Source organism: Corylus avellana, chromosome ca4, assembly GCF_901000735.1.
Source record: "Corylus avellana chromosome ca4, CavTom2PMs-1.0".
In the NCBI taxonomy this organism is placed as follows: domain Eukaryota; kingdom Viridiplantae; phylum Streptophyta; class Magnoliopsida; order Fagales; family Betulaceae; genus Corylus; species Corylus avellana.
In genome coordinates, this window is record NC_081544.1 from 1,969,193 (window position 1) to 1,994,195 (window position 25,003).

Below are 25,003 nucleotides of genomic sequence, written 5' to 3' on the forward strand. Positions count from 1 at the left end.
GAGCCTCTTCTACTTCTGTTCTTCCTTTTTGCTCACTATTTTGTTTCTTAATCCGCATTGTCTGCTAACATATGGTTGGCATTTGGGTGAGCTAGTACGGTTGCTGCTAAGGGCTTGTCCCAAGTGGGTTGTACCACATTACATGAATTACTGAGTTGAAGTTTACGAAACATGATTTTGTTAACTCGTGTCAGCATGTTAATGTCAATGAGCCTCGTCATCTCCCCACCCGACGAAAACCGAGAGCGAGAGAGAGAGAGAGAGAAACTTGGACCATATCAAATCCAACATGTTATGCACCATCATTCCAAGTTAAAACAGAAGCGACAGATGGCAGTAAAGCATGAAAAATAACTCAATAGTACAAAACGAAACCAGCCTACACCACGTAAGGCACTCACTTTGAACTGAATCAAAGCCACACACGCCTAAATAATTTCAAACCATTTAAAATTGTATAACCACGCATTCAAATTTAATCATCTTAGGGGACGAGGCTGTCATTCAGTGACAATGAGGCTAGTTGATCCGCTGCACTGCCAGCCTGCTGCTGCTGAACATTCCTCAGAACCTCCATAGCCTCAGCCACCTTCGCCTTCAGTGCCTCCGGTGACTCAAGCAAATGCAGCACCTCAGTCTGATCCATCTCCAGAAGCATGCCTGTTACCTTAGCCGCATTTTCAGGCTCCAGCTGTTCCACAAGTGGGTAAAGATTCTCACCCAGCATCTACAGATTTTCACCCATGAAATGAAAATCGTTAATTAACATAATAATAGCTGGCTGCACTACAAAAGCTATTAACTATTAAGATCAGACATTAGGACTGTGTTGTCTAGGAATGGCCACCAACTCTAACAGCAGCATTTAAAAAGAAATTGTAGTAAATCTTCAGCCATCCTCTCTGCCGAAGCAATAAGAACAAGCAAGGCCAATACTTACCGTTCTCTGCTGCTCTGGAGCAGAATTTGCAAGGGCAGTAGCCAAAGCCCCTATAGGAATTGGCTGAGAGAAAGATGTTTCACGTGGTGGCATACCACTCATGTCATATGGAACAGAAAACATGCCTCCGGCGACACCAGGCATGGGAACTTCGGGAAGGCTACGCCCAGGAGGGTAACGGTAGACACGCCCCCTTGGAAGCATCTGTTGTTAAAACAATCCATCATAAAAGTTATTACTTGGATAGAGATCATAGTGGTGAAAAGGAAAAGGAGTAAGAATACACTACCAACCTGTTGCTGCATCAGTGGAACCGGCTGCTGCGTTTGCTGCACAGCCCCTGCACGCCTGCCACCAGGACGCTGCCCTTGCTGCCCCTGCTGAACCATTGGCACAAAGAAATTCGCCATTGGAGCCCCACCGGGCCTCATACCAGGAACGAGTTGCTGCTGATACCCAAATCCAGGCTGACAAGAGTATAAATGAAATGTAAGAAAGAAAAGAAGCAGGTATTGAATATAATTATAAATTTGCAGCCAAATGACATAAGCAATCAGAGCAGTGAAATTACACAGATGTCCAACATGGAAAACCACATAAACAAAAATACCATAAGAAACAAATCATGAATCCACTTACCTGGGAAGGAATGATAGCAGGTGGGGCTTGGCCATAGAATATTTGTTGTCCAAGACCTGGACCACCAGGGGGGTACATTGGCATACGAGGAGCAACTGAAGATGTCATTGCAACTGGTCGCATTTGAGAAAATTGAGCCTGTATAAAGCAGTACTAATCAATCAATCACTCAAACACACATTCTAGTCCAAAAACAAGAAATATCAAGACTAAGGGCAAGCTCATGAACAAACAGCAGCTCTAAAAGCATCAAGAGAGAAACAAGGTGTAAAATAGCTCAACCGAAAATGACACAGGGAAAGGGGGAAAAATTATCCGGTGCGTCTCATTCTCTCATCAGGGGCAAAACAACCCGAGATCCTATAGAAATGGCAACATATTGATTGCATAAAAACATAGTTATTTTTGACTGCTCTTCCACACAGACTTCTTTTGCACTACAATTCATGGAAGGCTCAAAACAACATCAAAGCAAAACATACCTGCAACCTAGCTCTTCGATCTTCTTTACGTTGTGCAAGTGCAACATACAGAGGTTTGCTCACTACCATTTTGCCATTCATCTCCAAGATCTACCAATCAATGAAAAACAATATTTTTCCCGAGTTAGAAAGACTAGAATGTGATTAGTAACATGCACAAACATATCAACGTACAGCTCTAGATGCCTCTTCAGGAGTAGAGAATGCAACAAACCCTGATCCCCTACTTATTCCGTTAGGGTCTCGCATAACCTGTCCACACATCAAGAAGAATGAAGCTTACAGAGCCTCCCCAATAGTTATACAGGAAAAAAGAGGTGCTTTGTTCTTCAAAAATAGATGCGCACACCTTGCAAGAGGTAATGGAACCAAATGGAGAGAAAAGTTCCTTAAGTTTGTCATCACCTATGCTATCATCTAAATTTTTAACATACAAGTTTGCCCCTTGATATTTGTCGGATGCCTCTTTCATACTCTGTTCAAATCGATGTTTCAATTCAACTTCCCTTTCAGACTTCTTTTGTGCTTTCCCGACATACCACTCCTTATCATCAATTTTCTTCCCATTAAGGGCCTCAACAGCCCTAGCAGCATCATCTGCAGTCTCAAAGTTGACAAAACCAAAGCACCTTGATTTCCCATCCATATCCCTCATCACCACAACACTGGTGAGAGCTCCAAATTCTCCAAAAAAATTATTCAAATCTTCTTCAGTTGTAGATTCAGCGAGGTTCTTCACAAAAACATTGTTGAACTTTGTCTTGTCAAGAGCACTTTCTCGTTCCTGCTTGCGAAGGAAGGGTCCAACAAAAACTTGCTTATCATTCAATAGCATACCATTCAACTTCTCTATAGCTTTTTGGGCAGCTTCATCACTGTCAAATTGCACAAATCCATAGCCTTTTGACTGGCCATAGGAATCTGTAGCTACCTTGCAAGAAAGAATGTTCCCAAACGCCGAAAATGTATCATGTAACGCTTTGTGGTCAATTGCCTTATCCAAATTCTGGCAAGTTTAAAGCAACAGGAGGTTAGTGTCAGCAAGAAATAAAACATATGAGATTGCCAGGGACCCAAAAATAATAATTAAAAAAAAAAAAAAGGGCCTGGATACCTTAATAAATATGTTTCCAGCCCCACTTTTGCGAATACTAGGGTCACGATGAGAATACATTATCCTAATAGGCCTTCCATTAAGAGAAGTGAAGTTCAGTACATCCAATGCCCTTGCAGCTGCAACCATTTTAAATTAAATATTTAAAAAGTAGAGAAAGATCAACAGTTCCAATGTGATGCAGAAGGTGGGAGGAAATAGAAAAGAAATTTCTAAGTATCAACAACAACATGTGCACAGGACAGACATTCAAGGGAACACACTTGTCTAACATTAACTTTTTAGCTTGATCGGTATATAGATATTATGCACGTGAACTAAAAACTCAGCTTGTATTAGGAGAACTTTATTGGTGGCCCCAAGTCTATATTTCAAGTGTTCAAACCAACCAAGGTAGGATGGAATTAGCAATGATTCCAAGCCTCAACCTCACATTGTTCTTGTGTACCCAAAAGATAGAAAAAGAAAAAGAAATAGACTGTAGGACAATAAGCTCAAGACAAGCTATTCTTTGGAAAAACTCTAATTACAAAGGCATTTTCTGCCTATTTTGGATTGGCACTAGTTGCACAATCTCACTCTTATCTATCAAAGACAAGTTTTTTGATAGGTATCTATCAAAGATGTGCTTTATAACATAGGGTTACAGAGGTAAGTTATATGCACATATTCTACGTCTAGCCACTAATTTGTAAAGAGCAAAAAAAAAAGGATCAATCTAAAGCAAAAAAAACATATTCCAGGCATGTGATTCTTTGAAAAAAGAATAAAAAAATAATCAAACAAGGGATATGCAAGTATCCGATAAGTGAAATTAAGACATACTACGGCACATACATATGGGAGAGCGAAAAAAAAAAAGGATCAATCTTAAGCACAAAAAACATATTCCAGGCATGTGATTCTTTGAAAAAAGAATAAAAAAAATAATCAAACAAGGGATATGCAAGTATCCAATAAGTGAAATTAAGACATACTACAGCACATACATATGGGAGAAACTTTAGTTGAACCAGTGCAGTATGGATGATTCTCCAAGCACCTAGTAACTAGAGCTCTTAACAACAGCATTATAAAAAGAGGAATTAGTCATAGATTTTTTTTCACAGCCTGAAGCAGAGTAGCCATCTGCCCAAATTTCCACCATGACTTAGACTATGGAGCTGAATTGAGAAGATATATGTATAGAAATTCAGGAGTGAGAAACCATACCGAGAATATAAGTTTCCTTCAAGTTGAAATTTCAAGTAAGTTTGCACTCTAGAGTTGGTGATTTATGAAAGAACAGTGCTTTTCCAAATCAGATACTTCTAATACATCATTCTTTATATGGTTCAGTACTCTTAACAAAAGCAGTTAATTTGGAGCACATTAAAAAAATTCAAGAAATTTTAATTTATCACCTCTTAAAAGCCATTCGCATTAGATTTTATTAGCCAATAATCACAATTCATGTGATATAAAAATCAAGAATCATTTTTTGAGCACAGTAAGGACAGATCAGTTCCAAAAAATTAAAATAAAATTGAATTAACTTGGGTAGTTGATATTTTAATCATATGCATAGGAGAGGTCCTTCAGGGTTAACTCAAAATTTGGGGGAATTATCAGGAAAATTTAATTATGGGTGCTAGGAGTAGAGCAGTGTTGTTGAAAGGTGCGCTTGAAGTGCAAAGAACAAAACCAGAGGAAAAGTGCTTCTTACCCCTAAAAAGGAATGCATGTAACAGAATGCACCTAAAGCACAAAAGGCAGACTATATGACAGAGCACCGCACACTAAAAAGCACGCACTTTGATCTTCATTCAAAAATATGTAATTCAATTAACAAACATTGGATCCGATGCCAATTAAATTTACCGTTGATTAGTCATACCAACTCTCTTGCAACATTATAATAGACTAAATACAAGTTTGTTTACCATCTATATCTAATATATAGGATAAAGTCTAGAAGAAGATACCAAAAGTTCTAGGATCAATCATCTGCCCTCCCCCTCCCCTTTTCCAGGCAAAAATTCTTTTTAATATCTTTATGGGAAAAAACATACCAAAACCAAGGTGTCGCTTAAAATTAATATATATGAAAACAAAAAAGGCAGGCCATTTACAATGGATTATTGATTCTGTTTGCTCGTTGTTTCACCCAAAAATAGACCATTGATTCTTTTCTTTTTCAACGTTTAGGATTTTAATAGGTTAGTAATACTGAATATATAATAGTTTTATAGTTAATGTTGAAGTTATCATTATTCAACTATTAAGTTATTATGGCAATGTGGTTACTGAGGATTCAAAATCCAGCATGATAGTGTGCCTATTTAGCAGGCCAGAAGGGGAAAAAAAATGATATGCACTTCAAAAATACACTTTACTTCAACCAGGTGCACACTTGCACTTTGCGCTTCATGGCTACGCTCCCATGAGGTGCTTGAGCTTAAGTCCACCAAATTATCTTAACAACACTTGAGCGTATATTCAAGGCTAAGTGCACAGTCAAGGAACTTGAATAATCCTAATTAACTCTGATTTGTTTTTCTGTGAATAATAATTTATTGAAAAAGAAGAAAGGCTCGCGTACACTAACAGCATCCTTGTCTTTCTTCCTACCGAAGGGAGGGCCTGCCCAGCTGGCTGCTCGGTGTGGACAGAATTCATCTCACTGCATCCATCTGGGCAACCTTACTCTGTGCTGAGCTCCACCCAAAGACCCACCAGCTTCTTTGTTGATTATGGTGGTGTTGCTGCTAACCACCTGCGTGTAGGACCAACAACCCGGTGCTTCCTGAATCTCCAATGAAGGCAGGTTGATTGCCATGGCCTCCGGCGGTGTCTGCTTCACTGAGGAAAATGGAGACAATAAAAATTGAAGAACCTCCACAAAACTAGACCATCCCCATTTGTTCTTACCCTCGGGGATGATGATGAAGCCCCTCTGCCCACCGCCACTAAATTCCTCAAAGACCAAATAGCTCACGTGGGAATTACTGCATCTCATTCCCAGGAAAGCTTTCTGGGGTCCCTGAACTTCCCGATGAACTTCACACTATCTACCTCTTTCACCGCCTGACCTAATGTCTTGAGAAGCCATGTCCCTGCCCCTTTCTCCAGGAAGATTAAACAAAGTATCCCTTCCCACGTTTCATAATTTCTGTTAGGGACAGCTAGCATAATACTTGCACTTATCAAACAAATTTCTTCTATAATGACAAAAAAGTTGCTTTTACTTCAAGAAGAAACAGTATTTCTCTCTTCACATCTACCAATTAGTGCCTTCTTTGTCCATTTAATTAGTCACTACTTGATATAAGTTAATGCAAGTTTCCACACCTGAAAGCTCTCTTTGCCAAACTGTCTACAGAAATGGTTACAATGTGTACCATTTTCTTTCAAATCAGCCTTATAAATGGCACACCCACCTTTCATATAAGCTTCCTATTCAGCAAACAACCAAAACCCATTTCCAAACTCACATTGTTTCCAAACAATTCGTGCAAAAAATGAAGCACACCCAAAAAGGTAATGCAAGTTTAATTAGTCACTACTTAATTAGTTGCCTTCTTCACATCTACCAATCAGTGCCTTCTTCGTCCATTAAGTCATTACTACTTAATATAAGTTAATGCAAGTTCCCACACCCAAAAAGCTCTCTTTGCCAAACTGTCTACAATAAATGGTTACGATGTGTACCATTTTTGTAGCGCCTCGGCTTTATAAGCAAGCTGTAAGTGGAATTATCTAAATTCTCATGTGACACTACTGCACGTAGGTAGCTTCCATTCCGGATTTTTTATTTTTTATTTTTTTTCATCAGAGTTCTTTTGAAAGTATAAATGTACTAGAGCATCTAATTTAAACTTCACATTATATATATCAACTAGTATCTTAGACTCCCCAAAAACTGCCACGGGCAGCAAATTACATAACTTACAAGGTCATTAACAACCTACTGTATATCACCAGTTGCCATAAGTGGCATACCAAAATACAAACATCAAACACTACTAGTATTTCTCCAACTGACTTAAAGTCAACCCTTCCAAAAATTGGGGTGTCCTATCAGTCCTATGCACAGTAGTATGGACTCTCGTACAGGATCGCATCCCCTTCCTCCTCTTCCTCAACTATATCTAGAAAATTATCACAATTTTAAAGGTGGAAGAGCAAGTCCACGACTCAACAAGTTCAAGCAAATTGACCATTTATAATTAGAGCCCTCTTTTGTTTGAAAAATCTATCTCATCACCAGTGTTTACTAGACAGCTATGTATGCAAGGTTTTCACAAATGAGTTTTAATAAATATATGGCTAAATGGTAAACAAGGTGATAAACAATTTGATACATAGTAATAAAACAGAATAATATTCCTTTGCATTTTCTTACTACATGATTTTTTTGATAAGTATATTTTTTTAATATTCCTTTGCATTTTCTTACTACATAATTTTTTTTTGATAAGTAAGTAACTTAGTTTATTAAAAGTGTACGGCACCCCTAAGTAACTGACGTTCTTACTACATAATTAACTTCACATTTCATAATATGAAGCGGTAAAACAGTTTATAACATGATAAATAAAACATCAGTTAAAATTAACATAATTTACGCACATAACATTTTTTATTTTTTATTTTTTATTTTTGATAAGTAACATAACATAACATAATATATTATCATAACAATAAGTGAATTTATACTCCTACTTATCCTCGGGAGTTCGCTAAGTGTTACCCCACTTAACCGCAAAGTTGCTAATAATTTATCCATCTCATAGCTTTGAGGTGTTAAGCATGTGACCCCGCTTAACCGCTAGGCTATTAGGCAACTTTGTTTCCCCCTTCCTAACATTGGGGTGTCAGGTGCATAATCCCCACCTGACCGTTAAGCTTTACATGCATTCATACATAACATCATATTTTTCATAATAATAATAATAATAATAATATTATTATTATTATTATTATTATTATTATTTTTGCAAATTACATTCTCCTTCCAAAACTCAACCTCTTTTCATAAATCATTTCATTTGGAAACACATTTTCATTTAACACAAATGTAAAACATTTCAAAATATATTCATACGTGTAATTAAAATAATAGGGCTCAACAAAACATACAAGACATGCTTTTGTAAAATAATGCAAGTTCAATAAGTTTGAACTTACAGTTTGAGCTTAAATCCCTTAAACACTGCCTTCTTGGTCTGTACGCTTTGATGAAAAAAAAAAAAAAAAAAAAATCCTCAATAGAAGCTACCTACATGCAGCAGTGCCACGTGAGAATTTTGATAATTCCACTTAAAGTTTGCTTATAAAGCCGGGGCGCTACAATTTTCTTTCAAATCAACCTTAGAAATGGCACACCCGCCTTTCAGATAAGCTTTCTATTCAGCAAACAACCAAAACCCATTTCCTAAATCACATTGTTTCCAAATAATTCGTGCTAAAAATGAAGCACACCCAAAAAGGTAATGCAAGTTTAACTAGTCACTACTTAATTAGTTGCTTTCTTCACATCTACCAATTAGTGCCTTCTTCGTCCATTTAATTCGTCACTACTTAATATAAGTTAATGCTAGTTCCCACACCCAAAAAGCTCTCTTTGCCAAACTGTCTACAATATATGGTTACAATGTGTACCATTTTCTTTCAAATCAACCTTATAAATGGCACTTCCACCTTTCAGATAAGCTTTCTATTCAGCAAACAACCAAAACCCATTTCCTAAATCACATTGTTTCCAAACAATTCGTGCAAAAAAAATGGAATTTTTATCACATGATAAACGATACTATACCAAAAAAAATCCAAACAAATAACCATCGAATATAAATTTTGATAATAAATCGGAAATTTGAAGCAATTACTAACCGTCTTGAGGGTTGCTATAATTGACGTAGCCGTAGCCGAGCGATCGCCGGGTGCTTAAGTCCCGGCAAACCCTAACCGAAACCACCTGACCCAGCTGGTTGAACAGGTCATAGAGCTGCGAATCGGTCACGCTCGGGTCAAGATCTCCGACGTAAAGCGACGTCGTCACAAACTGGTTAGCCCCGCCGGCACCGTTCGCTCCCGGAATTGCATTTTGAGGCTGAGCTTGAACCTGTGCCATGGTCAAAATTTTGCTCCTTTTTTTTTTTTTTTTTTTTCTTTTTCTTTTTTCTATTCCAAACTTTTTCTAATTTTTTTTCTTTTTCTCTTCCCTCTCCTCGAATTATTATAACCAAAACCCTAGGAAGACAAAGAAATAAACGAAGCCGGAAATGCAGATAAACCTAAAAGGTACGCTTAGACGCACACCACTTGTTCGACAAAAGACCTCTCAGAAACTAAAATTTCTTTGCTTTTGTTTTTTTCTGGATGATAGTGGAGGAGAGGGAAGGTTCGGGCGGAGATCCGCCGGAGGAGGCGGCGCGTGGGCAGGAGAGAGTATGAGAGATAAGGAGAGAGGAGAGGGGTTGGGGTTGTTGTCAGAAGGCAGCTGAAACTGCACTGAGAAAAGAGGGGAAATGGGCTGAGAGGGTTACGTAGGTGGAGTGGGCTCTGGGCAACCCTAGGATTATGTAAGGACAAGATCTGCGCCGTTGGATGTGAGGGCTGTGGTGGGGTTCAGATGACGAGGTCAAGGTGGGGTTGGGAAATGAGATAACTGTTAACGGTAAAATCATTGAGATAACTGGCTTCCGTCCTAAAATAATGGCGGTATGTATCCTGTAGTGTAAGTAATGGCTAAGATTGAATTTTAAATTTTATTTTTTTAGAGATTCAATCTTGATTGTTGCTTAAACTACAACATACATACTATTATTTTAATAACAGCATGTAAGCCGGATCCGATTATTTTGAGTTGCTTGCTTGGTTAAGTTTTGGGGTGAGCCAAATATGTTTTTTATTTTTTATTTTTTTTAAGCAAGTCAAAGGAGAGGTAGGAAAGGGGAGGATCTATTCCACTTTGCAACCTCATGGAGAGAAAGTGGGGAGAATTTGAGGGAATGTTTCTATAAACATTATTCGAAGCGGTTTATTTAGCAATTAAATATGCTTAAAAGATAGCTTTTTTGCTACGTCTAAGAAAAGAATAAGGGAAAAATCAACATCTTTAATGAGCGGGGGCAATGTTCTATTCATTCACCATCATGGGCTAATCGATAGCCAGAGAATCTCCTTCAAGTATGAGTGCTCGGAGAGTAATGTGATTCTTCACATTCATTTATTATATTTATTTTACACTAGCTCGTATAAGTGTTTTAACTAGCTTTCTTTTTATGTTTTTAAGTAGTTAAAATATGAAGTCATTTAAAACATGTAGCGTCAATCAATATGATATGAGTATAAATAGTAACATTAATTATACTTGAGATCCTACCGAAGTAGCCAACCTCACTGCCAAGAAAGCATCAAAAGCTTTACCCTTTTTCATTCATTATTAAAATAGAATTACTATTGCCTTCATCAATGATGCTAGAAATTATTTTGTAATTCTTACCAAATATTCAAATCAAATACATACAAAATTACCATTCACCACCATGGATGAGTGGTCCAATGCTAAAGGCAGGTGCAGATTAAGTTAAGGTATCAAACTACGAGGGCGACACTCGTGAAGCTAGGAGGATCAAGTTATGGTTTAACCTACATGAGGGAGCTGCTTGCGGCATCCTTACCGGCCATCAAGGTTACGTTTGGCAAGAGGCCTGGAAAGAAGACCCGTGACCCAAAACTCAAAAAAAATTTTTACACTTTTTCCCTCAAAATCAACCTTAGCGTTATTATTTTTTATATCAAATGAATCATTTTTTATTACTATTCAAATAAAAAATAACTACAAAACAAATTTTTTTTTTTTTTACTTTTTTATTTAAAATATTTTGACCTTTTCTCTCACATCAATCAAATCTGATACAGTACCGATCCACTTCCTAAATCCATTCCATTGCCAAACATAGCCCTAGATTCTCAAGACATAGTTTCTAGTCGATATGAGTTATTATGGTAACACTCATTCCAAACACATCTGAATCTCAGTTTTTTTTTTTTTAAATAAAAAAAAAAATTCCTTAACGTATTATATATTTGGGCTTAAAAAATATGTTTGGCCCTATCAAAATAGATTACATTTATGTTTTGGTCATTCGAATAAATTTGTTTGATTTTGTCCTCCATTCCATACATCATCCTCATCTCTATTCCCCCCCCCCCAATTGTTTCGAGTTGATTGAATATTGAGTTGGACAATTTCTTCATCATCATAAATATATGATAGGATGAGATTTGGACATGTAGCTATCATCATACTTTTCTGACCCAACTTGTCATTTATAATGATCTAGAAGAAATTTGATATTATTTATGCTTCCCTTGAAATCTAGATATTAAACCCCACCTATCATTGTTAAAAGATAATAACAACAAAGTTTCTTTCAAGATTTAGATTCTTTGTTGTTAGTTTATGTGAATAATAAATTCAGGCAGTTTACGAAAGGGGTGAAAAGTCTATTTATTTCGGACAAGGTAAAATATGGAGTCGCTTATTCAAAACAAGTGAGCCAATAACCTCTCAAATTTTTATATTATTCCAACAACATAATATAACGGGATCAACGGCGGGGTATTCGGGTTATAAGGGGTTTGAAAACCAAATAGGCCAAGCATTGAGTCAACAATGAAAATATTTATGGCCTAATACGACATCCCCAATCACATCTTTTCCAAGAACACACGTTTTTCTTGGATGGCGGAAAAATCTGTTGCGTGGAAGCCAAGTACAAAAAATTCCTTAAGTGTCACATGGATTATATAGCATGTCTCTCTCACAAGAAATTCTTAAATTAACTTAAATTAGGGTTGATGCCATCTAGAATGACAAACCCTTTGCTGAATTATCTGGTTTGTTTGTGCATTATTGGCAAGACAACCTTCCATGGGGGTGCTCTCAATTTCTCAAACCAACCAAGGACGAAAAACATGGTAATGTCTACAGGCCCCCACGTCCTGAATACATTATCCATTATGTCGGAGAATATTGTTTTTGTATAGTATTTTTTTTTTATTTGGAAATAAACTTTTTATAAATTGATACAAATCAGCTTCTAAAAGCTAGCTTCTATTTATTTATTTATTTTTAACAAACCGGCATCCATTAAAACATAAACAGGTTACATGACAGACACGAAGCTAATAAAAGCTTAGACATAAAGCTAAAAACAAGCTTAGATAGATTAATACAATCCAAACAGACCACAAGCACCTCCAAGCAGGTGAAAGTGGAATGCAACCCGAAAAAATTCTTGCTGCAGTGCAATCTAATGAATAAAACCATCGAAAGTACGAATATCCCAGTCCAACATTTAAATAGGCTTCCTAAGAAGCAATGAATATTTAGATAAAAAGTAAAAGTGGAAAAAAGGTTCCGAAAAACCAAAAAGAAAAAAAGATACACTTCACAGATTGGATTAACCAATAAGCAACACAACAACAGAAAATAACATAAAGTTACATAAAATAACAAAATAAACTCAAAAAAAAAAAAAAACAGAATAAACTAAGAAAGTAGTGGCTACACTGGAAGAGGTCGTCATTGGTGAACTGCACGGCGCGTGGGAGCAAGCTTTTTAAGTTATTAAAAAGTACGTAAGAATTAAAGATTCAAAATAGTAAACCTATAGATGTCTAAAACCGAATCATCTATACATTTTTTTGTTAGTATCTTTCTTCTCCCTTTTTCTTCAGTTTTTTTTTTTTTTATCATATTTCAACCATATTAATCATACTAATCAACTCCCAACAACCTTCTTTAGGAAGTACTCACTGGAAGTACATGACAGCCACGAGTTTCCAAAAAGTCGGAACAAGTTGCGCAGTTTCCCACTCTCTTTCCAGCGGTCCCTGTTCCTCATTGCGACACGGAAGCAAGAAAAAGGTGTATATATACATATAACATTTTCTGAGATTCTCTCGGTATTAAAAAAAGCTACTAAGATACTATATTAAAATAAAGAAAAAAGCCATGAGCTCGATCGCGGTCGCACCATGGGCTAACTCTCTGGTTCTTCTCCATTATCAGCGTCAGGCGCCTTCTGTGCCTTGTTCCCGCCATGGCTGCCACAGAGGGGGGCCATCGGCTGTCGCTAACCGCGTTTGGGGACCCCGAGGACCGGCGGTTACCGCTTTCAGAGGCGCCGGCGTCGGCGTCACCAACTCCGTGCCGGTGAGTCTATCTTTTTTCTTTTCTTCGTTTGATGTTTCTTTCTTTGTGCACCTAAATTGGAAAAGCTTTTGGTCGAAATGGGTTTCACAGTAAATTTTTGGGCTTTCTTTGGTTTTTTTTTTTGGAATAGACGTAGTTTTACTTGTATATACGAATGTATATTTGTATGTGGGGATGTGTGTAGGAATATGTGTGCTTATATATTCTGACATTATGTGGAGATTTACTAAGCGTCCATTCTTTTATTGCTTGATTAGGAAGGATTAGGGGAAAATTATAGCTTTGTTTGTTAACGCGTTTTATAGGGTGTTTTTTAAGAGTAATGATACAAGGAGAACTAGAATCCTTCCAGATGTGACGTGTCTTTTAAAATTACCATTGAATTTGAGATAATTATTATTGAATTTTGATCTATTGATGATTTTAAATGCCATATCACATTTGAGAGGACTCTAGTCCTTCTTGTATCATTACTCGTTTTTTAATTTTTGTTTGAAAAAATGTTATGACATGACATAAATGTAAAAATAATTTTCTGAGTGTTTTGTGTTTGTTAATATTTTGTTTTGGAAAGAGAAATCATAAAGGAGAAGTTTGTTAATGCTTTTTATTTATTTATTTATTTTTTGAAAAAGATGTTTAGATGTGACATAAACGTGAAAATAGTTTTGTGTTTGTTAATATTTTTGTTTTGAAAAGAGAAAATAAAAGGGAGAAGGGAAAAGTTTTATCAAACGAAACCCAAGTGTGTTTGGGAAAACATTTCGTTATTTTTGTTTTGTTTGAATAGTAATAAGAATTGATTGATGTAATGCAAATGTGAAAGACGTTTTGAATTTTTTGTGAGAGAAAAGTGAAGAAAGTTGTTTGGTAATGTGAATAAAAAAGTTTTGACTTTTTTGGGAAAAATGATAAAAGAGACGTAGAGAGAGTTTCCATACACAGCCAATATATGATGCTCTTGCCCTTCCAATTAGACTTTGTTGAAACAGTTTTTTATGCGTGTTTGTGATTTGTGTTATAAAAAATGAAAACTGAGAAGTGTTTGGATGTAATATTGAAAATAATTTTTCAAATATATAAAAAGGAAAAATTTACTAATCACTCCATGAGTTTTGTGTATTTATCAAATCACTTTCTGATTATTTTTTTTTTTTTTTTTTTGTCTTTAAGCTCTTTGAGTTTGTCCATTATTAGATCCATCATTCTATTCAATTGCATTAGATGCTGTCGATTCTTTTAATGAAACTGTTAAAAATTACAATTACACACTTTTATAAGAAAAAAAGAAAAATGAGGGGTGAGCCACCCCACTGATAGAAGGGTGGCTCACAGAAAACACCTAGCTAGAAGTATATAAAAGGAAACACCTAACTAAAAAGGGAAAAGCAAACAAGGAAATCATCAAATAAAATTGAGGATATATAAAATTTGTAAATTAAACGAGATGTAGAGTTTGAAGTTAAGTTCAAACTCATGACCTGCTTTGGTACCGTAAAAAATCATTATTTATCCCAAAGGTCTAAGTCGATGGAAAATGTTGAATTTAGTCATTTGATCAGTATTCTAACAAACTCTTGATTGTGGGTTTTGGGTAGAGACCAATAAAGAGAATTGGACATCTTGTTAAGAATTTCAAACAACACATGCTAGTTTCCAATGCATTTTCCTAATACTTGGCGGGGCAAGGCACATGCTTTAGATGTGATTGTTTACACCAGAGTTTAATCACATGAAAGCCTAACTATTTCATTTTTGTTGACTAAAAAAGATTGACTCAACCCGACCGTGTCATAGTAAGGGCGTAATTGGAAAGTTACCAATTTGTTAATGAGGAAAGAATGGTTCTTTGTGTAGCTTATTTGCCATTAGCATTACATTAAGATAGATGCATTTTGCAACTGATAAAGTGGACACATTTCCTTTGTGTGAAACTTACTAAAGTGAGTGAGGGGGTTGCTTATTATTTGCATTTTACAATTTTCGGTGATGGGTTAAGTTTTAATATAACCCTTCTGATTTATTATGTTGATTTTCAGTCTAGAAGTGGAGCATATACAGTTGGTGATTTTATGACAAAGAGGGAGCATTTAGACGTTGTAAAACCTACAACAACTGTTGATGAAGGTATTGCTGATACTTGGGCATCTACTTTCTTGAGTATCCTATGATTGGTTCATTTTTTTTTATTCACTGGCTTTTGTTGTTACAGCATTGGAGGCTCTTGTGGAGAAGAGAATAACTGGTTTTCCTGTGATTGATGATGACTGGAAATTGGTAATTCTATTTACACTCTTAAGTTAACTATGACAAGAAAAACAAAAAAGGAACCACATTTATACATATGGCATAATGTGATGTAGCATCTTTTGGCAAGTGAACGATTCTTTATTCTTGATCTTGAATTGCTGATATAGTTGACAACATAGATGGGATTGTTGTTTGATTACACGTTTTAAGAGCAGCTATGTTTAATGCAGATAGTTGTCTGTGGAATGCTAAAGAATGATGTACAGAAAATTATAATATGCGGTTGGTGATTCATATATTTCCCAAATTAAGTATGTATGACTGCTGAGTGGGAGAAGCAACATGTTGGCTACCATCGTATTGCATTAGAATAAAAATGTCGATGCTTCAATTATGCGTTAAGCACAATAAAACTTGGAAAATGCTTTCTGTTATTGAATGAAGATTAGGAAATATGCTTACTTATGAAAAAAAAGAAAGATTGATAGATATTACTTTGTTTGGAGGATCTGGGACTGATGATTATGTTTTTTTAACTGTTGACAAGATCTTCTATTATTGTCTGCATCAATCTGTACGACTTTTTTTTTATCAAAATTTTTAGTAAGGTAATCCTGCTATGTTCAGACATATAATTTCATATGAGATTGTTTTGCTTCAAGGCTTGAGGTTGTTTTTCTGTGGCAGGTTGGTGTTGTTTCAGACTATGACTTGTTAGCACTTGACTCGATATCAGGTAGTACAGGATGTTATCACTTGGCATAACAATTTCGTTTTCATTTTTCATTTTGTCTCTTTTATCCTTTTCCATTGGTACTGAATCATACAATTGGTTATAGAATCTTTTGGGGGATTTTTTTTTTGTTGGGGTTGTACACTGATTTTGGTATTGAAAAATAGGTTGTGAAAATGTTCAGAATTCAGATTGTGTAAAATAGCTACTTATTTGTTCTTTTATGGCTATTAGGTGGCAGTCAAAGTGACACAAGTGTGTTCCCTGATGTTGATAGCACGTGGAAAGTATGTAGAACATCCTCTTCTAAATGCTAATCTTCTATTTGGCTTAAACTTTTACTGCTATGAGACTCTTGTAGGTTAAATTTTGAGAATATGGTTAATGCTGATGTTGTATTTATACAAGAGTAGGGGTGGGCACCAACTCCGACAGAATCGGAAATGGTCCTTCTTGCTTTCACCTCTGCCGGAGTTGGAAAAGTTAAAAAGACATCCGACATCACCTCCGGCAGAGGTTATTTTTGAGCTGCCTTGATCTCCAAAAAGGCGAAGTCGGAGGCGGTTGGAATAATTAGAGTTTGGGTGGGGGTCAACGACGAGGACGATGACAAAGAGTATTTGTTGAAGATGAAGATATTTTTGTCCCCAACAGAGGAAGACGACAAAGATCTCTTCGTCTTTGCCAAAGACAAAGAAAAGAATCCCAGCTGTGTTTTCTTTGATGAAGACTAAGAAAAGAATTGCCAACGTTATCGTCTTCGTCTGTTGAAGAGTCTTTGTCCAGATTCAGAGGAAAATTTGAGAGAACGCAGAGAGGGTGAGAAGATAGGCACATGCATATACATGTAGGGTTTTGAATGAATTTATAGCTTCTTCAAAATGGCGCCAGTTTTGGACTTTAATCCAAACGACGTCATTTTATAATTATTTAAAAAATAAAAAAATAAAAGTCAGGTTGAGTCAGAAAAAGTTGAAAATCTAAAATGGTTTCATATGTTTGAATTTATGCCTGATTAGCAAATAGAAATCATTAAGATTTTATTACGTGTTCTATACATGGAACAATGAAGTTAGGCTTAAAACTTCCTTGGTGTTACGATATCATGGCTTCTAGTATAAACAAACCTCTCTGTTTTTGGTGAAAGTTCTAGACATACCTCATATGTTTTTTGTGTGCTTCCTTTTTGTTATACACTGGTTTATAGTAATCTTGTATATGTAATCTTGACATGGTCTTAGTCCTTTCCACATAGCAATTGCTAAAATCATATGCAAGGTGTGAGTCCACTAAACACTGAGTCCTAACCTATCCTAGAACCTAAACTCATCCTGTTGCTCATTGTTTTTGGTATTTTCATGTCCTCACTCCTTAGATGGAAGAGGCTCTCTATATATGAACTCATTGAATTGTATGAATAATTGCTTCACCAACTACGGCCTTTTCTAATTCTGGATAATTGTTGCAGACATTCAATCAGATACAGAAGCTGCTAAGTAAAACTAATGGCAAGGTTGTTGGCGACTTGATGACACCTGCTCCGCTTGTTGTTCGTGAATCCACCAATCTGGAAGATGCTGCTAGGTATTTAATCTACAAATTGTGACTCTAATCATGTCTCATATGATGGCACTTTGGAACTCTTAATGCTCTAAACCAATTCTTCTAATGCTAGGTTGTTGCTTGAAACAAAATTCCGTCGACTGCCTGTAGTAGACGGTGATGGTAAGCTGGTAAGGATAATATTTACATGTTTTTCTGCTTGAAATATCATTTGTTGGTGCTTAGCAGGAGTATAGATTGTTTCTGATTGGTCTCTGCTTAAATGTGGAAGGTTGGACTATTAACAAGGGGAAATGTTGTTAGAGCTGCTCTTAAGATAAAACGTGCCGGTTAAAAGTCGCTGTAGTTCGGGATCGTTTCGAGAAACGTTGACAGCATACATCATGAAAGATTTGTAGCCCTTTGAATCACATTGATGTGTCGATCTAGTGGCCTCACATCAAGGTGGTGCAGTCTCTTATTCCAGGTTTGTTTGTTGGGCCAACTATATAGTTTGTGGGATGGTTTATAATTGTTGCCCTAGTTATTTTTTGTTAGCCAGGTAAAGCATGAAGTAGTAAGTGAGCGATCGATTACTGCCTTTAGGCCTTATACATTTTTGTTATACGCATGTTTATAGCAAGCTTGTATATGTAATTTTCAGTTAATATTATTTTTAGTGAATTGAGAAATATTGGCCTTTTCATCTCAAAACAAAATATTTATAGTGAATTTTGCTTTTTCGTCTCAAAACAAAAGTATTAACAAACAATCCAAATACAAAACACTCTTAAAAATAAAAACAATTTTATCCTTTATATCACAGTTGCTGATATTAGAACACAGTTGTGGCCCTATGGGAGGGTTCATGAACCATTGTGGATCACATCGGGTGTGAGTTCCGATGTGCCAAGTGATCACTTACTGTCCTTCATCTGAACAGAAGAAATGTTATTTTGCATTCTCCCAACATTTTTCTAGCATATTCAGTTGATGTGGCATACTTAATTCACCTTTAAATCTAGGAAAGCAGGTGTTGCACCATGCCAAGCCTAAAGTCAATGTGAAGTTGTAGCAAATAAAAAAAATAAAATAAAATAAAACTATTGATTGAGGGAGGTAGTTTGACCACCCTAATGGTTGGTTTGGGGTGCCAAATCACCTCCTTTGTCAAAAGAGCTAGTCTAATGACGAGTTTGAGGTGGTCAAACTTTTCCTTTGACCGCCCAATAGCCACTCATTTGCATTTCGATCACTTTTTTTATATTTTTTATGGAGAGAAATTTTAGTCAACCTATTTTAATAAGTGTTAAGTATCATCTTTTACATACCACAAGGGTGGTAGTTGAGTTGGTAGAAGAATTTCTTTCATCCTAGTGGTCGCGTGTTCGAATCCGCTTGCAGTAGTAGATGCGTGAACTAGATGCTACTTTGAAGGAGCTCTACTGGCTCACACCTTTGTGGGGTTGTGGTGACGGGCTCGCCTTCTCAGGCAGTAGATATGGCTCAAACCGGACATTCCACAGCAGGTAGGAACCTCGATAGTAACGCCCAAGGGGAAAAACTACACTGGTCGCCCCTTCCTACATTTTTTAATTAGAAAAAAAAAAAAAAAAAGTATCATCTTTTACATATATATTTTTTTAATATTCGTAATAGTTATTTATTGTTATCCTACAAACTTAAAAACTTAAATATTGATTTTTTTTTTTTAAAAAAAAAAAAACTTCAAATATGTTAAAAGACACTTGGCATTTTTTAGAGTTGATTGACGAAAATTTCCTCCAAACCAACTTATAGAAAATTTGTATACATTTTTTATTTGATAAGCCAAAACAAACCCTTTAGCTGACCAACAACAACCCTTATTAAATCATTATTATTTTTCTTTCTTTTAATTTGTTGTTAATGGACGAGATTGCACCTATTGAAATTCCCCTAAATCAAGACCGGGAAGCGTGTTCGCAAGTCAAGACGAGAACTTTAATCGCGACATGATACAAAAGGGATTTATAGTGGTCAAGACGAGAACTTTAATCGCGACATGATACAAAAGGGATTTATAGTGAACTTTAGGGTGGTCAAGAGAACTTTAATCGTGACCACGTCATTAAACTTTTAAAACGTCATTAAAGTTGTCTTGTCTTTACAGTGATTTATGGTGATGTCACCGATGACGTTAGCACTGTAGTTGCCCGATGCTTTCTTTCTATATATGCAAGTCGTATGAAGGTGAAATATATACTTCATAATTCATTTAAGATTGAGGTCCAAGTTGCCCTTCTCTGCGTGTGGGCGTCATGGAATCTGAAGGAGCTCCGGGAGTAGTGGAAATGTTCTTCTTTCCCTTCGTGGGCGGAGGCCACCAGATCCCAATGATAGACACAGCCAGAGTGTTCGCATCCCACGGAGCCAAATCCACCATAATAGCCACACCCACTAGCGCTCCCCTGTTCCAAAACTCCATTCTCCGCGACCAACAAATCGGCCGCCAAATCTCCATCCACGCCCTCCGATTACCAGAAGAAGCTGTCGCGCCAGACGCGGGTATGTCCGCCACCCCTTTCACCGACACCTCAGTCCTCCAAGAGCCTCTCAGGCTCTTCCTACTTGACCGCCGGCCCGACTGCATCGTCGTCGATTGGTTCTACGGCTGGGCGGCTGAGCTCATCGACGGGCTCGGAATTAAAAGGATTTTCTTCACCGGAAGTGGGATCTTCTCTCGCTGTGTCATGGAGAATCTTAGACGGTACGCGCCGCAAGAGAAGGTGGGTTCGGACTACGAGCCTTTTTTGGTGCCGGGTCTTCCAGATCCGATCGTGTTGACGAGGTCTCAGCTTCCACCTTTTGCCAGAAAGATATCTGCGGCTGATGAAAGGCTGCGTAAAGCAGAGGAGACGAGCATTGGGTCGCTGATGAATAGCTTCTACGATTTGGATCCAGCTTACGTTGAGTTTTTCAGGAAGGAGATGGGAAAGCAGGCTTGGATTATAGGACCGGTGTCTCTATGCAATAGAAATGTTGCAGATAAGGCTGAGAGAGGCCAACAAGCCACCATTGATGAGCAAAGTTGCTTGAAGTGGTTGGATGATAAAGAACCCGACTCTGTTCTTTATATCAGTTTCGGGAGCTTGGCTCGCTTTTCACCCCAACAGCTCATCGAGATTGCTCACGGTCTCGAGGCGTCCAACCATCCATTCATTTGGGTGGTCGGAAAGATCTTCATGAAATCGGAGGGTACTCGCGAAGAGGAAGAAAATTGGCTTCCCGACGGATTTGAAGAGAGGATTAAGGAATCAAAGAAGGGATGGATAATAAGAGGGTGGGCGCCGCAGTTGTTGATACTAGAGCATCCTGCAGTGGGAGCGTTCATGACTCATTGTGGGTGGAATTCTACGTTGGAGGGAGTGAGTTCCGGCGTACCGATGATCACATGGCCTATCACGGCGGAGCAGTTCTTCAATGAGAAACTGTTGACTGATGTTTTGGGAATTGGGGTTCAAGTTGGGAGCGTGGAGTGGATGTCGTTTAATGTTGAAAAGAAGGCGTTGGTGGGGAGGGAGAAGGTGGAGGTGGCAGTGAAAAGGTTGATGGGTGGTGATGGTGCTGAGGCCGGCGGGATGAGAAGGAGAGCTAGAGAGCTTGCAGAGAAGGCCAAGAGAGCTGTTGAAGGAGGAGGATCTTCTGATAAGGATGCTAATGCGTTAATTGAGGAGCTTAAATCCTTCAGGAAAGACACTTGAAAGGGGAAGACAAAGCTGCTGTGCAAGATTAATTATGCACAGTACATTTTCGATAAAATGCCGAAATAACCAACACAAGACAATATCCACAAGCGATTCCATTAAAAACAGACTACATCTACTCCTTCAAGGATCTGGCATGCAGGTTTCATAACGAAAGAAGGTTGTACTTCCTACTTTCATGAAAGTTAATAATGAAAATGGAAAATAAAGACAATTGCCAAAATAAAATAAACATAGAGAATTTTACATAGTTATGGCCTATATCTACAGCCTATAGGTATGAGGGCTATATATATATATATATATATGTATATTCACTTGATAGAAACTGAATAATAGAATAGCTTATTTATAGTTGAATGAGGCCGGGAATACAATTACTATGTAATGGATATGTAACGTATGAAAATTATACGAGTTACATAACTAATATGTAACATATGAGAATTATGAGAGTAATGTGTGACAATTACATAATCAATATGTAATGTATGAAAATAATGAGTAAATAATATATTAACATCTTTCTCAAACTCAATATGGAATATTATGGAAATTTAAGTTTGAAAGATTTTTTTTAAAAAAAAATTGCTGGAGATGGTGGTGGTGGAGGCAGGAAACTCGCTGGAGTTGGTGGTGGTGGTCGGTGACGGTGACTAGAGTAAATCTTTGGATTTTTTTTTTTAAAAAAAAAAACTCTTTTGATTGTTTCAGTAGCATACTATATTGTTCTTTGCTTTGGAGTGGCCGCTGTAGTGTTTGGTTCAACAAGAGGAACCGAACGCCCATTGGATGGGTATGACTTATTAGGCATGGATGCTGCCGTTTGTGGTATAATCGGCTGACCAGCAACAACATTTGGATCTGCAATGGCAATGGACAAATTTGCAGACACAAGATTTTTCTGTTGAAAAAAAAAAAAATTGCGCCACAAAGACGCAGCCGTTTGGTGTCCGCAAACAGACATGAACCTTCGTCATCTTCCACGGCCAAAATTCCCATCTCTTTTTCAATTGTCAACGACTCAACATCGGCGGATCCGCTGGACATCCATAACCGACGCCCCATAAATGGGATAATATTGTGCATTTGGCATTGCGGCACACACATCATTGCCACGGAACTATGCTCGATGAGCGCTGTTTTTAGGCTCTCGTTTTAGCAGCGATTTTATTTTCAGATTTCACCAAGTTTTTGACAATATCTTAATTTTATCCCTTAGTTTGATTGTATGTAATAATTAGACGTTTTTGTCAAAAGTCGGTTTGCTTAAGCTATATAAACCCGACTTGTGGGCTTAATTCAGTACTTCAATTATGATTAAGGGTCCGTTTATGAGTGCGTTTTTTTTAAAAATAATCTGTGTTTTTAAATCAAATTGCAATTTTTGATTGTTTGAGATTGCGATTTTAAAAATGCAAATTTTAAAATCGTGAAAAAATCCGCGATTTCTATAATTAGCTGACTGAGGGGTGCTTATTTGAAAAAGTGCGAATTTAAACCAAAATTACAATTTCGCTTAAAACAATATTTGGCGCAATATTTATCTATTTGGCTATGAAACCGCAATTATATGCTAATGTTATCCAAACACTCAATGGATAAAAAAAGTATTTCTTGACATGTTTTACCGAACGCTTATGTGATTTTAAAAAGTAGCGATTTCAAAAACACAATTTTAAAAATTGCACTTATTGAAATCACACTCCCAAACGGCCCTAATATTTAGAATTTTTAGACTATTTCTCTATTTTTGAATGAGGCAATTAATTATAATTTTTTTTTTCCCTACTCGTTATTATCTCTCCTTAAACTTTCTCTCTTAAAACAGGTTGTGTTTTTGTTATAAAGAAATCTGTCATGAAAGTATTTGGTTCTTTTTTGTTAAAATCTTGTTTTATGTCTCAAAACAAAAACATTAACAACCCAAATACAAAACATTTTAAAAAACATAAAAAACAATTTTCACATTTATATCACAGTTGCTGATATTAGAACATGCAATTGTGGCATTCTAAGAGAGTTTCTGACCCATTGTGGATCACACAAGGTGTGAGTGCCGGTGTGCCAAATGATCACATGGCGTACTTCATCCGAATAGGAGAAATGTTATTTTGCATTTTCCTACCATTCTTAACTAATGTGACATGCTCAATCCGCCATGCAATCCAATGAGGTGGTGTCGCAGCATGTCAAGTGTAAAGTCAATGTCAAGTTGTTGTGGATTAAAAAAAAAGAAAAAAAAAAAAAAAGAAAAAAGAAAAAAGGTGGACGAACCACCATATTGGCAGAAAGAGGTAGTTTGACTAATAGTTGGTTTGGGGTGGCCAGTAACTTCCTTGGTTAAGAGAGTCCCTCCATTGACTCTTTGGCTACCTAAGAGCATCTCCAACTGTTACTTTAAAATAGAATGTTTGTTAAAATTTAGCTAGTATAACATTTTTGAGAGCTCTAGCAAACACTTTAAAATAGAAGTTTTCATAAAATCTACTACAGTGAATTTTCATATTACTTAATATGAAAGTTCACTGTAGTAAATTGTAAGGTTTTTTTATTATTCTTTTTCTCTCCTTTCTCACTTCCTCTCCCTCAATGAAAGTAATATTAAAAAATAATATTTAATTATAGTAGAGAGCTAAAATAGATATTCTGTTGGAGTGTGTAACGAGGAACTAGTAGCTAAAATGAAAAAAAAAAAAAGTAGTATTTTCAGTAGGTAAAATAACATTTGCCAAAGATGCTCTAATTGCAACTCTTTGGACTTTGGTATTTCTTTCTATATATATATATATATATATATCAATGCATTCTCATTAGAAAAATCTCAAAGAGATAGAGCAGTGTACTCCATCAAAATAATGTCTTTAATACAATTCGGAGACTCATACATCCATTGTTGATTTACAAAACCTGTCTTAGCTACCTTAGATAGAACGTGTGCCACTTGATTCCCTTCCTTACGAATGAAGGTCATCCGCCATTGAGGACTTGGAGCTCGTACTTAATGTCTTCCACCATCAATGGAAGATATCATATGTACTTTTAAGTATTCACTTTATAACGTAATAAAATTATTGTCAACTCTAAATTTCAATAATGATTAATCTAAAATTCAATGATAATTTCCATTTTCATTGGATTACCATTAAATTTGCAACCTTAAGAACGGGTGCTTAAAGTGCAAGTACCATAAAAACAGACAAAAAAAATAAACATGTTCAGCTAATTAAAACTCGTTGTATAAAACTCTATTGACAATAATTTTATAGTAGCGTGACATAAAAAAAAATGATTGATGTTAATATATATATATATATATATATATATATCTTATCTTATAAATTAAC

The 25,003-nt window shown here is 36.5% G+C and overlaps 3 protein-coding genes across 5 annotated transcripts; 2 read left to right on the plus strand and 1 right to left on the minus strand.

Annotated features, from left to right (window-relative positions):
* Positions 1 to 276: 276 nt before the first annotated feature.
* LOC132179028 (polyadenylate-binding protein 8-like) lies at positions 277 to 9,718 on the minus strand. Of its 3 annotated transcripts, none has more exons than XM_059591644.1 (10): positions 9,050 to 9,139; positions 5,757 to 6,016; positions 3,176 to 3,294; positions 2,411 to 3,067; positions 2,236 to 2,313; positions 2,062 to 2,151; positions 1,580 to 1,717; positions 1,234 to 1,407; positions 941 to 1,144; positions 277 to 727 (listed from the first exon to the last, which is right to left on the minus strand). In XM_059591644.1, exons 3-10 carry the CDS (start codon positions 3,233 to 3,235, stop codon positions 485 to 487), a joined length of 1,644 nt encoding a protein of 547 aa, XP_059447627.1. In that variant the 5' UTR covers positions 3,236 to 3,294; positions 5,757 to 6,016; positions 9,050 to 9,139; the 3' UTR covers positions 277 to 484. The 3 variants fall into 3 exon arrangements, with proteins under 3 accessions (XP_059447627.1, XP_059447626.1, XP_059447625.1); XM_059591643.1 differs by lacking the exon at positions 9,050 to 9,139 and adding an exon at positions 6,086 to 6,968; XM_059591642.1 differs by lacking the exon at positions 5,757 to 6,016 and having other exon boundaries at positions 9,050 to 9,718.
* Positions 9,719 to 13,131: 3,413 nt separating this feature from the next.
* On the plus strand, positions 13,132 to 18,649 carry LOC132179029 (CBS domain-containing protein CBSX1, chloroplastic-like). The gene is made up of 8 exons (XM_059591645.1): positions 13,132 to 13,385; positions 15,425 to 15,512; positions 15,598 to 15,662; positions 16,323 to 16,371; positions 16,603 to 16,655; positions 17,837 to 17,952; positions 18,044 to 18,101; positions 18,203 to 18,649. Exons 1-8 carry the CDS (start codon positions 13,185 to 13,187, stop codon positions 18,263 to 18,265), a joined length of 693 nt encoding a protein of 230 aa, XP_059447628.1. The 5' UTR covers positions 13,132 to 13,184; the 3' UTR covers positions 18,266 to 18,649.
* Positions 18,650 to 20,148: 1,499 nt separating this feature from the next.
* On the plus strand, positions 20,149 to 22,149 carry LOC132178809 (abscisate beta-glucosyltransferase-like). Its single transcript, XM_059591367.1, has one exon. It carries the CDS (start codon positions 20,211 to 20,213, stop codon positions 21,651 to 21,653), a length of 1,443 nt encoding a protein of 480 aa, XP_059447350.1. The 5' UTR covers positions 20,149 to 20,210; the 3' UTR covers positions 21,654 to 22,149.
* The last annotated feature ends 2,854 nt before the right edge of the window (positions 22,150 to 25,003 follow it).